This window comes from Panicum virgatum, chromosome 7N, assembly GCF_016808335.1.
Source record: "Panicum virgatum strain AP13 chromosome 7N, P.virgatum_v5, whole genome shotgun sequence".
In the NCBI taxonomy this organism is placed as follows: Eukaryota; Viridiplantae; Streptophyta; class Magnoliopsida; order Poales; family Poaceae; genus Panicum; species Panicum virgatum.
The window spans coordinates 20,757,319-20,771,375 of NC_053151.1; the positions used below are offsets into that span (position 1 = coordinate 20,757,319).

Sequence of the window (14,057 nt, forward strand, 5' to 3'; positions counted from 1 at the left end):
CCACATCAGCAGAGACAAGTTTAATTTTATTTAATGTAAATAGAACAAGGTAAATAAATTCAGGTATTGCGAGTCCATACTTTCATAATTATTATATTTGCATAAAAATTATGTTAATTACATCTCCATGGAGAACACTCCTGATTAAGAATTCCGACATGAATACATAAAGAAAGATTATATTATATGGCTGCTTATTATATGACTACAAAAGAAAAGTCTTCAATCTTCTCGCCATAGTGATGAATGCTTGCTGGATGACGACTTAATGATATGATGACTATCCATACATAGAGCATGATCAATGAATATATGTTTAGATGCATTAGCGATGCTGGTTTTATGCTAACACACTCATATTTATTTATTTATGCCCCTAGCACTACGATATATGTGCACGTAGTATGTTTTGGGGAAGGATACTTCATTTGCATATCCATATTCGTTTTGATCATGGCATGCATAATTTTAGCAGGATTATTACTCCAATCATGCATGGAGCCTATTTCAACCATAGCATTTCAGATTTTTATTGGTTCATATATGACCAAAATTGAACATATCTATTGAGCGATAATGCAACATGCTCCTAGATGATGTTCTTTTTTTTAATATTTAATCTTAGAGCCAACACTAAGCAATATGAGTGCGTGACCAATTCTCATTTGAAGCATGTATCGATATTTCCATCAGCTACGTGCATGGATGCCATTTAATAGCATTTCCTTCATCTTTGATGAGGGATTGTCACCGGCGACTGGCGAAAATATTTTGATGCAATTTATCATGCCTAGGACCATCACGTACTCACAGAGGCTAAGATTAAGATGGAGTTTTATTGGTATATTTTATTTGATCCGGTTCATGAGTAAGAAAACCAAGCATGATTATGGCCAATTTATGATTTATGCGATGCTCGTTATACATGACCTCAATTTGTATCCATCGTAGGAACCGAGCCAACATATTCATGGCTTGTATCCACTAACTAGACCGAATTGAGGGGCATAACTTTATCAATAATGCAAATGCAGTGAGAATGAATTTAATTTATATAAGTTTGGATCCGACATGGGGAATCGAACCTAGATGGTAAAATTATTATGCATAGCCTCAGTTTGTATCCATCGTAGGGACCAAGCTAACATTAATGGTATGTATCCGCTAACTAGACCAAACTGCAGTCTGCAGAGCTTATGAAAAGTATGCCAATGAGAATGAATTTAATTTATCTAGACTTTATCCAATATGGAGGATCGAACCTAGATGATAAAATCATTATGCATAGCCTCAGTTTGTATCCATCGTAGGGACCAAGCCAACATTAATGACTTGTATTCACTAACTAGACCAAAACGCAGAGCTTATGCAAAATGTGGCGGCAAGAACAACATATGAAAGAGAGGAACTGCACTGTACGGTTTGTATCGCGATGACCAAACTAATGGGAAGAAGAAGCCGATGGAGCTTCTCACCTTGACGCAGCGACGCTTGGCGCAGCAGTGATTTCTTTGTCTGACGTCGACGGAGAGCGCAGTAGCCTTTTGGCCTTCTCTCCTTCTTGGTCGACGTCGACTGGAGCTTGATTTGCCTTAACGCCGGGCAGCCTGACGACGCTCGCTGGTGCCACTCGTCGGTGATGCCTGCTGTACGAAGAGCTTGCTCGTTGCCGATCGATGGGTGCCCGTCAGTGCAACTTCTGCAACCTGACGGTGCTCTTGGGTGATGGACGCAACGGAGCAGCCTATCGGTGCTTTTGGCGGTGAAAATGGTCGGCAGTGGATTGGTGCTTTGGATAATTCACCAGCGGATGAACACACAGCCACACAGGGTCTCTCAATTTATAGAGCCGAGGAACAGGTGACGGTTCCACGAGCCCTCAATCGGCAGTAGCGCTGGCAACTGGCATAGTGGACGTGCCGCGTGCGGCTTGTGGAGCGTCCTGTCCTGTGGACATTGGTCAGGTCGCTAGCGTTTTTAACCAGAGCTTACAAACTTTAGTGACTGATTTGCGGGCCCTAAATATGCACTTGAATAATAAATTTATTAATCAATATGACGTGCTCAGGTTGTGGCTTATCCAAGCGACATGTTAGATAACTTGTGCCGGAAAATTTTCCCAGTAACATGTATATTGTTTTTTATTTTTTTTATTTACTCGATGGGTGTGATCAACTACGTGCAAACATATATTTCATTTGACGGCCACGTGTCACTATATATATCTACGGATCCATTTTTGCTACACGTAGCTATTTCATCAAATTGGTTAACCTAAGACGTGCTACTCATTCTTCTAAGCTGATGGCCTATCAACTCATTTCGTTTTCTTTTATCCATTTTTGTTACATTTTCACTTGATCAACAAGGTTTCATGTGTGTATGTGTTAAATTATCTCATCAACTAATCATTTACATAGCCAGAGAATTCTTTGGTCCACATGCCTGTATTGGCATGGATACAATGGTCTGTCGATTGCCGTGTGCTGTCCGCTAGCCATCTTCCCTGGTAACGGTGCATATCAATTCCACAGCCAATGTAAAATTATATTGATCTCTCATTATAATGAGAAAATATTTATTTTTATATTTAAAAAGAATTTAATCTTTCATATTATTTATATAACATTTCACATATTGTAGGGGAAGGCCAAAATCCGTGTCAACAGCTAGGATTTTTTTCGTTGCCTGTATATATCCGTTAACATTAGTATCGAAGCAGTTTTAGCTTTGTATAAGCCCGGTACTCCCTCCGTCCTAAAATATAAGGAATTTTAGTTTGCCCTAAGTCAAAGTAGTCTAACTTTAACTAACTTTATAGAAAAGAGTAATAATATTGTGAATATCAAATGAGAATAATTAGATCTATTATAAAATATATTTTCATAATTTACTTATTTGATGTGTTAGACGTTAATATTCTTCTCTATACATTGAGTCAAATTAAGACTACTTTGATTTAGGACAAAGCAAAATACCTTATATTTCAGAATGGAGGGAGTAGTCATTAACATGTAAACCATTTATTGAGCAACTCAAACAAACATGTGCGCCAAAATAATCAAACCAAACGGCACTTAGACTTTTATCAAACACAATAAACTTCAGGCTTGACCGCTTGAGGCAATGAGGCAGCCAACAAACGTTTCCCCCCTCAAATCTAGTCTCGTTTTTTCATATCTTCTGGCAAAACATCAAAGCATGTCTGGCATTTTAATCTCTCTTCGTAAAACTCGTTCTTGCCGGACTGAACTTTATAATTTCATTGCTTTCTAGTAATGAAATGAAATTTAGTAAAAAAAAAGGTAATGAAATCAAATGAAATTTGGGTGCAGAAAATGTCTGGTTCAATGGTGACAGCATATTAGAAGCCGAGGCCGAGCCCACCTGGTTGATGTTCTAATTGGATTCTGGTCGATATTAGATTTCTTTTTTTTTGGTTTTTGCATATACTGTGATTAGTTCATCGGCAGTGGCGGAACACAGTGGAGGCCAAGCTGGGCCTGGCCCCCCCTCCAATGGAAATTTGGCTCTTGCATGACTCCATGCATGCATGTACACATGCAAGATTACTCTTTATTTCTTAGCTATTTCACACTGTCATTTCAATTGCCCCCCCCCCCTCCCCTCTTTTAATTCAGCTCATGTTCCGCCACTGTTCGTCAGGGACGGAAGGGCATCCAGGAGGAGAAAACGACGCACATGCACGTAGGATCGATCGAAATGTGACCCCTCATCCTTCCACTTGGAACCGGAAAGGAAAAAAAGAAGAATAAATAAAACATGACCCTAGGGTAAAGCCGCACCTGACACCTGTCACCGTGACAGACTCATGTTCCCGTGGCGGTGCCCCCGGTATTGTAGGCCCTTCTCCCGTTTGCCGCCACCGCCCCGCTCCTCCGTCCATCCGCCCGCCATCCTCTCCAATTCCCTCTCTCTCCCCTGTTCCTCTCTCTCCCCGCGCCCTGACAAGTGATCCACGAGTTGGAGGTACTGCTGCGTGCAACCGTGCCTCTCCCCTTCTGCCCGTCCCACTACTTCCATCGCCCTCCTCCTCTCTGGGTTTGATGCCCTAGGCGGCATTTCCAGGTTTTGATCTCGCCAACCAGGTTTTGGGTAGAAATTGAAACCGTTTCTCCTGGAGACTACCAGACTAGATTGGAACTTTTTATGGTTTTCGCAGTGAGGCCGGATCGATTATTGACGTTGCGCCCACACATTGTACTAGTTTTTCTAGTTCTTTTTTTAGCTGATTGTTGATACTGATGTCAGGGGATCAGCTCAGTTCCATTTTTTTATAATGATGAAAAAAATCAGTGCATGTGCAGCATTGCTCAAAGACTAGTATTATCCACTTAGTACTGATGGGAGCTAGGTAACCGGCACCCTGAAGTCTTCAATCAACTGTTGGCATATTGAGGCAGTAGTTAGTGAGGATGAAATGCCAGGATTTTGAGGAGGTGGTAGTAAGGGAAAATTTTGCCCTTTCTAGTGCAGTAAAGTTGATAAATATTTCTTTTAATTTATCAGTACTCATAGATTTAGAAGTTTATTTCTCTGTTGTAGGTGTAACTATTATTTTTTTTAAATTATCGTCGAATCTACTAGTTGGGCTTTGACATGGCAGCGTGATGTGATTTGTATTATACTGTGCCAAGAATAATCTGATGGTAATTCACTACAGGGATGCATGATAAGTTTAGCTGTTTGGTTTCTACCATGTGACAATCTAAATTCTTTCTTGTTTCTGTTCAGGGCTTCAAGAAGACGCTACTGCTGCACGCATGAATACCATGAAGTTTTGCCGCGAGTGGTATATCCCCTCCTACATTGATCCTCTTCCTATCTCTCTCTTTCACTGGCTTGATCATTGCCTCAAATAATATAATAATTAACTAATGGTGGATGAACGTGCAGCAACAACATCCTATACCCCCAAGGAGGACAGGGACAGGCGCACCCTCTTCTTTGCATGTCGCAACTGTGAGCAACAGGTACAACCCGCCAGCCTCTATCTTTGCTCCACCAACAATCTGAATGCTATATACCCCTTGGTTAAGTTACCATCTCATCAGTCCATTTCTGCAAGAATGGTGTTCGCACACAGAACTTGAATGATTGGGTGGAATGAGCACTACAATGCTCATGGGGTGGCTTGGTTATTCCCCTTTCCCCAAATTCTAGGATTTTGGCCATACCAATGCCATGTATCCTTAAGTGCAACCTTTGGCTACTCAATTCCCTCATTCACTGCATCAATGCAGGGCAAAAGCTAAACATAACTGGAACAGCAATATGATTCTTATGCATTTATCAAAAAAACTCACCCCTGCTTCTGTTTTATTTATTGTGCACCTGTCTTCATTGCAGAAAGAAAAAACACACTGAAAATTCTAGTACTCTACGTCTTTCAATGTTGGTTGTGTTCTGCTTTAATGAATGGGGAATTGACGAATTTGCAATTCCTCAAACCTCCTTTCTTCCGGCTACAAGTTAAGAATAACATTACTAATCCTGGTTTGATTCAGGAGGTCTCTGACAATAACTGTGTCTATCGGAGTGAGGTGCACCACACTGCTAGGGAGCGAACACAGGTCTTGCAGGATATAGCTTCTGACCCAACTCTTCCCAGAACCAAGACCGTCCGCTGCGCTCTCTGTGGGCACGGAGAGGCTATTTTCTTCCAGGTCTTTTTTCTTTTTGTTTTGCCTCGTCTTATTTTCATGTGATGCTATCTCTGAATGACTTGTTAAATAAAACAGTATGCTGAAATGCATCACTTTGTTAACGTTACAGTTGGATATTGCACTACTCATTTTTTTGCTGTTTCTGTCTCGTGTTGATGCCTTTCATCTATATCCCTGACATCAACATGTCTTATGCAACGAGTCTGCAATCAGATCCCAAGAAAACGTGGCATTAAGATATAATTGTTATGTGCCAGAACAAGGGCCCCTTTTGTGCAGTAATGCTACTAAATGCCATGAGAGCGTACTATTCATGTCTCATTCTGTATTATTCAGAACTAATGCATCTAAAGTTGAGCGATGTTTGTATTTAACTGATCCTGCTTGAATGGTTTGAGAAAACCATAAACCAATTGCTGTTTTTTAATCTTTTGCAGGCTACAGCAAGAGGGGAGGGGATGACCCTGTTCTTTATGTGCTGCAACCCTGATTGTGGTAACCGGTGGAGGGAATGATGTGCAGAATACCTATCCGTGCCTTAATGTTGCATGCTCTGGAACTTCTAATCGCTATCCCATTAGCTTGATTTATGCTGGCTGATCCAATATATAATCCTAAATTAATTTGTCATTTTCTCCACGCACAAATTAAGTTTTAGACACAAATTTTTTGTAATAACAAAGGACAAGATACCCTATGTTAAAAACATGATTTAAAGTTTTTTCATCGTTATTTCATACAATTTTGTATCTCTAAGGTTAATTTTGTATGAGATGCTCTTGATCTATTCTAATGATCATAAAAATCCTTGAGATATTTTAAATATAAGTTTTCTCAATCAATATGTAAAATTTGAATTCAAAGATGATGTGTGCACAAAGAAAAAAAGAAGATAAATTTCATTAGGGATAGAGCAGGCAAATTAGATTAGTTTGTTGCAATATGTCGCTCAAAAAAGTAGTTTGGAGGGTTAAACTGATGAAGTTGATTGCTCGGAATAGTGAATGGACTTTGTTTTCTTGTAATAACTATGTGAATCATAAATCTATTTTAACTAATATGATTAATCATTAGATTTAAAATTACCAAGTTTTTTGCCCTTCCATTCACCAAGATGTGTCCGTTCATGTTTTGATGTTTGTGAGGGAGGTCGGTGGTTTAATAGGGCATCATACGCGTTACGCGACTACACGAGTGGCAAAAGACCACTGGTTGAGAGGTTTTGTTCTCTCTATAGTGATTCAGAAGACGACGATAATGGGTATCAGTTTTGTCTACGAAGATGATGTAACGAATATGGCCCCATTTAGGTCATTTCGAGTGATTTTGGTGATCGAGTGATAATACAATTTTTGAAACTAATAAGTTTGTCAAGTGAATCTATCTAGATCCCAGGGATCAAGTAAAAAGCCCAAGCAAAGCAAAACACAAAGAAAGAACTCAAAGAAACGCTGAATTAGACGAGTTCTGTAGAAATCAGTAGAGACCAAAATATATGGTGAGCCGTCGGACTATCCGACGACCCCACCGTCGGACTAACCGGCCGTATAGGAGCAGACTAATTCTGACAGGTTCAGATTTCAGCTGAAGAATCCTAGTGTCACCGAATGATCTGACGCCAGCAAAAGAACACCGTCGGACTAATTGTCGGAGTATTCTTCAGAGAGCATGTTTCTCAGGATTTGAAGAATCCTTTAGGACCTGTTGATCCGATACACTGTCGGACTAAAAGCGTCGGAGTAACGACGACAGCATTGCAGGGGCAGAAGAAGACACCGGATGATCCGCAGCCCTGTCGGAGTAACGTGTCAGACTATCCGGTGGCTGCTACGTCAGCTGTCAGAAGCTCAACGAATACACCAGGGCTTAGAGTGACCGGATGAACCGACTCCCTATCGTCGGATGTTCCGACGCCTACGCAGAAAAAGGGGTAATGGTTCTAAACGGTTAGTTCGACTTGTTAGGCTGTAAATATGTCATCCCCCGACCATTTTGAGATTGCTGGAGACCTGAGACACCTCATACACATTGAAGAACATCTCCAAGCCTTTCAAAGAGCAAATTGATTACATCCTTAGGTTTAGCACATGCTTTGTGAGTGTTAATGCTAGATTAGCTCTTGAGTGAGTGAGTGAGCAAGGTTGTGTGTCATGTGCCTTGGTTCTAGGAGAGAACCACATCTTGTACTCGGTGTGCCAGTCCCTAGTGCTTTCGACCCTCTGGCTTGGTGTGGAGCGGCGACGACATCTTTGTGCGGGGGACATGGAGACCCCATCCTTCGTGGAGAAGCTCCTTAGTGGAACCCGGGCCCAAGGTGACCGTGGTGACTTGCAAGTCTTGGTGGCGACGCAAGAAGAGTCCCGGAAGAGACTTGGTGGCCGAGAAGCGATACTCTTAATAGAGTGCTTCAACAATATGAATGTAGGAGCGGCTTTGTGCCTAACCAAACCACGGGATAAATCTCGTATCAAGAGTTTGCTTTCTCTCATCCCTATTTAAGCTTTCGCATTTCATACTAGCAGCTTGTTTGCCTTACTTTTTTAGAATAGTATCTTGATAGATTTGGCTATAGGTTGCAAAACTTGTTTTGGGATAAGGATTTCACACTAGTTGAACCATAATTGCACATCTAGATAGCATGTCTTAGTTTAATTTATATACAAATTAGTTGGAGTTTGAGGTTAAGGTTTTTATATTGCCTAATTCACCCCCTCCCCCTCTTAGGCTACAAGCACCCGATTCTTTTCAATTGGTATCAGAGCAGGGACTCACATCTCTCACAAAAAAAACCAATTCCATTGGCAATTTATGTTACCGGCTCATAGGATCGGTATTAGACTTCACCGTCTAGTAAGTTAGCTCGTTCGGGAAGGAATGGATTCTTTGGGACCACCTCCATATTTCGATGGCACGGATTTCCAACGATGAAAGATTTTAATGCAATCCCATCTCCAAACTAAGGGCCTAAATGTTTAGAGAGTAACTAGTGAGAGCATGAAAAACAATGGTCAACAAGATAAATAATTTGATGCTATTGCTAAATGTGTAATCTTGAGTTCTCTTGAGGATAATATATTCAATCATGTGTTTGCTTATGAGAATGCTAAAGAACTATGAAAAGCTATCAATGAGAATCATGAGGGCACAAAAAATGTTGCAAACAATAGATATCATGTTCTCATTGATAGACTAAATAGCTTCAAGCAAATTAATCATGAAAATGCCGAATCAATGTACTCACGATTGAATGTTCTTCTGAATGAGATCAATTCCTTAGGTGTCAAGAAAATTGAAGAAATGGAACTCATTCGCAAGATGCTCCACGCTCTCCGAAAGCCGGACTATGATTTGGTGACAACCATTCTCTATGAGAAAGATCTCTCAATAATGACACCAAATCAAGTCCTCAATAAGGTGACCACCCACTACAACACATATGGACTTCTACGACGTTTCATTTATGTTACTGAAAGTGGTATTTTCGTCATCTTTTATAATCTGAGACACTTGCGTGACGAAAATCTGAGACACTTCAGCTTCAGGTCTTCTAGCTCACATTGCTGGTCATCCATTTTCTCTCTAAGTGTTGTTGAACCCTGCCTTTCTGATTCTACTACGAAATTGACAGCTTCAGCAATTGCAAAGTCTGTGCCAAGCCAATCCTGCACAAGGTATCACAAGAAAAGGAGCAGCATTATTAAAACAAGAGGCATATATTTATCCATAACTATAAAGGTATTGCAGTTGCAAAAATCAGCAAGTTATGTGCAGCATAACATAAGTTTAATCATTCTGATCACATAAGATTCTACCAACCATTAATCATTTAGAATGAAGCACCATGCAGTAACGGAATTTCTTTGAATAGGGACAGAATAATGTAATACTTAGCTAATTTTCTTTAACATGAGCCATCACCCAAAGAAATAAAAAACCACAATGCCTAAATTTCTATCAAAGTTATACTGCGCTGGTATTAGTTGAATCAAAAGTAACACAACACAATGCTCTGTACTTAGCAATAGGACCACACACATCTCACAACAGGTTTAACTTAAAATGGACATAATATTTATCCAAGTATATAGATTATAACATGGACTGAAACATTAATGCATGATATATAACTTCACCTAAAAGATTTCAGGCATACAGCAAACATAAATTAGACAGCCCCTGTTTTCCTGATCGGAGACTGCTAAAGTTGTCTGTCAGATTGCATTTGAGGTTCACTCACATGGATTTTGCATGTAGCTATGTAGTTATCCTGATCCAAGAGTGTAACTGAAAAAAAACCACATGGATAAACAGGTTGTTTGATTCAGATCGAAGAGTCTGTAGCAGAGGGTCACATTTTGTACCTGCAGACACCAGCAGGAGCAATGCCAATCAGAGTTATGGGCAAAGTGATGTGAACTCACAAATTTGCAATGAACAATGGAAATAGCTACTAAATGTTATCCCTAAATTAGATAGAAAAAGGCAGAAAGAAAAGTGCTCTACTGCGTAACACGATGCGCCCATTAATGTAGAGACAATTCATGCTGCAATTAGCAAACAAAGTCCAAAGAATAGCTAGCTAAGATTGAACATCTACTTGATATAGTGAATGGGGAATAGACAACCAGCAAATTAGTATGAACAAATCTATGCACCTGCTTGGTTTCCTGAAAAATAATCAACTCTACATTTCTTTAACCTCTTTGTTTATTACTTAAATAGAGCCTTCTGTAGATATATTTTGATATAGAGACAACATTTGATATTGCATAAATAATGAAAAATCTTTGTGATAAGTTATCAGGACACTTGTTTTTAGTTGCAGGTCAAAATATATTCTAAGATGTATTATGCATTTCTAAGGTTTGTGAATTTAGGAGGCAATTCAAAACCTTTATGTCAAGATATTCAGTTTATGGTAACATAGAAATTTTAGATAGTCAACATATCCACATTCCAATGATCCGAAAACCAACTTAGACCCCGAAACACATCACCCCAATTATCTTTCAGCGTCTTCCCCTGCTCTGTGGGAATGTTCTCTGCAAGCTTGTCCTGTGAATCGTGATCAGGAGTCAACAACAGTCACCAAAACAACGACCGGACAGACGCAGCAAGGGCGGTAAATAAACAAAGAGTCACCATGTTTGCCCGGATGAGCTCCTAGAACGTGAACATGACATGCTGCCGCGTGGTAACGGCCGTGCCCCGCCACCCGGGGAAGGTCGTCCTGGTGACGTCCACGGCAGCCCTGAACTCGTCGGCGGTCGTGAGCAGGATCCGCGACAGCACCTCCTGCATTGCCTCCGACAACCTCGACACCCAAATGCGCGCGTCACACACCCATAGCCCCAAAAATCGATCAATTCGAAACTAAAATCGATTCAGAGGGAAGGAAGTAGGGGCTTACGGGGTTGGTGACATTGATGTGCTCGTCGGCGCGCGATTCGACGAACTCGCCGCCGATGAGGAGGCGCACCCTTGGCTGCGAGGGGTCGAGGAGCAGGGCTTCGAGGTTAGTCGTGATGGATTAACGCGATGGCGGCGGCCGCTGCAACCGCAGCGGTGCACAATCATAGAAGGATAAGAATGGACCGGGGGTAAGGGGCAGCGGACGCGTACCGGGGATGAGGCGGGGCCGTTGGAGAGCCACGAGGCGGCGACGGCGAAGAGCGGGATGGCCGCAGCCATTGCCGAGGACCGGCGGCGCCCGGAGGCTGCGCGCGGAATGAGGGGACAGTCTCAGTCAGTCCGTCGGGGGAGGGAACGCGTGGCGCGACGGCGTAGGGATGCGCACGTATCTGAGCAGAAGAGCGCCGCACGGAGCATGGGGTTGTCCGCAGCCGCACCAAGGGCGAGAGCGAGCAGATCTGCGGTGGGGAGGCGTCTTCGAGGGCGGCGGTGGAGGTGTGGGGGGAGGAAGGGAGGGGACCCGGTGGCGACGAAGGGGACGGGCGGTGAGGGGACTCGGCAACATGGGGGGAGAGGGACAGGGAGAGGATCCGGGCACCCGGCGGCGGAGGGGAAGGGAGGAGAGAAGGGAGGCGAAGGGTAGCCGCCAAAAGATTTAATTGTCTCAACATTTCAATATCAAGGCTAATCTGGTGGTTGTGAAGTTTCATTTTATTCTAGACTAGACTGGATAGAGGTCTAGAATTCGATTGCATCAGGACTCTCATTTTTAGTTTTCCTTTTTGGCGCAGGGCCGCTGAAAAATAGTTCACCCCTCCCGAAGTCCATTGCTAATCGAGTGGTGTGAAGATTTATTCTCTTTCAAGTTTTCATGTTTTGATCATCCCTCATCACTTTCAATTTTGCAGGTGCACGCGCTAACGAGCCATCCAATATGGGCTGGAATGAAAAGAAGTCCAAGCCCATGAATAAAAGGACTCTAGGCTGAAAAGAAATAAATGGAAGAGAAAAAAATGTCCGGGGAACCTACTTGCCTAGGTGGCAGTGGGACCGAAAAAATATCCAGTGGAACCTACTTGCCTAGGTGGCAGTGGGACCATTCTTCTTTTTTTGGAAAAAATATATCCATAAAAATTAACATTGTCATAAACGTGTGACGTTTACCGATTGACCTTTATGACAAAATATTACTCGTCGTGACATAGTATTGGGATAACTTATGACGATTTCTATTTGGTTTTAATGACGAACAACTTCTTTTTGTCTCTAAGTCGTAGTGCTCTATAAAAAATGTCATAAAACAAACTTCATAATGACGAATAGCTCTAGCGTTACGAGGTATTCGTCACAGAAGGTCATATGTGTTGTAGTGGCCTATGAGCTTCGCAACAACATCAAGCCAAAAACTTCACCTTCTTCACCAACACATAGCGCTCTCACAAGCAAACAAAAAAAGTTGTTGAAGAAGATGACAATCAAAAGAAACTCAAGTAAAGAGAAAGAGGAGAATGAAAGCCAATACTCCTCAAGTGATGAAGAAAGAGTCATGCCCCCTAAACTTTACAAGCAAGCAAAAATCATGAACAAAAGCTTAAAGAAAATCAACTTGATAGGATACATGGTTTCCACAAAGATGGACCTCATCGTCAACATATGAAGATTGAGAGGAGATTCAAGAAGAAACTAAAGAAGAAGGAGAAGTCTAAGGAAGAAGCCCTCATCATTCTTGACGAATGAACAAGTGGTGGTGAAGAATCAAGCTCAAGTGATGAGTCAAACAAGAGATTCACCACCCGCATCAACATGGGCACGACTTCATCATCCAACATATGCCTTATGACTCAAGGTATGGAAAGCGATGTAAGTGATGATGACTCCGACTCTCATTTCTATAAAGAGCTTCTTGACTTGGTACATGAGCACCAAAGAGCAATTAAGAAACAATCTAAAAAATATGATGCTCTCAATGATCTTAATGCTACCCTTGCTACAAACTATGATAATTTATTATGGAAATTCCAAATGTTTAGCAAGGAGCATGAATAGCTCAAATTAAAAATTGAAAGCATCACAAAAGAAACTAATGACTCTTTGGAAATGAAGCAACATATCCCATGTGCAATTCCAATTTCTAAGGTAGATGCTTCAACTTCTTGCATTGATCTAGTTGATGAATCTTGCTCTAACCCTTGCAATGAGAAATGCCATGAGAATATTTATGTAGAATCGTGTGATGACCTCATAGCTAAGGAGAATGATGAGCTCAAACAAAAAGTGGAAAGGCTCACAAAGGACTTGGCAAGATTGAAGGGCAAGAGCATTGTCCAACCTTCTCAAGATAACTGTGAAGACATGGTGAAGAAGCTTGAGAAGGGGTACACCGTGACATGCTTCAAGTGCCATCAAGAAGGCCACAAGTCCAACAAGTGCTCTCAACCAAAGAAGAAGCTTCCGGGTGAGAAGAACAAGAAGAAGATCACAATCAAGAGTTCTCTCATCTACACCAAACCCAACTGCAAGAACAAAAGCAAAAGCACCACCTATATAATCAAGAAGAAGAGCGATGTCAAGGTAGTTGATCACAAGGTTTGGAAGAAGGATTAGAGTTGGAACCGCTCCATTTGGGTGCCCAAGAAAATCATCACCAACATGAAGAGGGATCAAATAGTGTGGGTTCCAAAAGATACTTGAAGCCCAAAGATCGGCTCCGGGGGATTTGGAGGCTTAGCTTACAAGATGATGAGAAGATTCAAACCAAAGAAGCTAAGCCCACAACTTGGACATTTGGTGTCCAAGTCCCCCACAAGGTAATGGTTGCTAGATTTCATTTCAAATATCATGTAGTTCTATTGCTTTTGCTAGGTTGTTTGCATGCATTGTATCTCCTAGTGTTACATATGGTGGGTTATTTGTGTCATGATCTAACCCATGAGCAACCTACATGGTTTGATAAGTGTG

At 41.6% G+C, this 14,057-nt stretch overlaps 1 protein-coding gene and 1 pseudogene across 7 annotated transcripts; one reads left to right on the forward strand and one right to left on the reverse strand.

Moving 5' to 3' along the window:
* Positions 1–4,784: 4,784 nt before the first annotated feature.
* On the forward strand, positions 4,785–6,202 carry LOC120680440 (annotated as a pseudogene).
* A 2,637-nt stretch (positions 6,203–8,839) lies between these two features.
* On the reverse strand, positions 8,840–11,780 carry LOC120682319 (vegetative cell wall protein gp1-like). 7 transcript variants are annotated; one of them, XR_005678348.1, is made up of 5 exons: positions 11,310–11,780; positions 10,830–11,172; positions 10,685–10,742; positions 9,925–10,048; positions 8,840–9,349 (listed from the first exon to the last, which is right to left on the reverse strand). XR_005678348.1 is itself a non-coding variant. In XM_039964157.1 (3 exons), exons 1-3 carry the CDS (start codon positions 11,768–11,770, stop codon positions 10,851–10,853), a joined length of 687 nt encoding a protein of 228 aa, XP_039820091.1. In that variant the 5' UTR covers positions 11,771–11,775; the 3' UTR covers positions 10,828–10,850. The 7 variants fall into 7 exon arrangements, 1 of the variants encoding a protein (XP_039820091.1); XR_005678351.1 differs by lacking the exon at positions 10,685–10,742 and having other exon boundaries at positions 10,830–11,001; positions 11,098–11,172; positions 11,310–11,755; XR_005678347.1 differs by having other exon boundaries at positions 10,580–10,742; positions 11,310–11,755.
* Between the last annotated feature and the right edge of the window lie 2,277 nt (positions 11,781–14,057).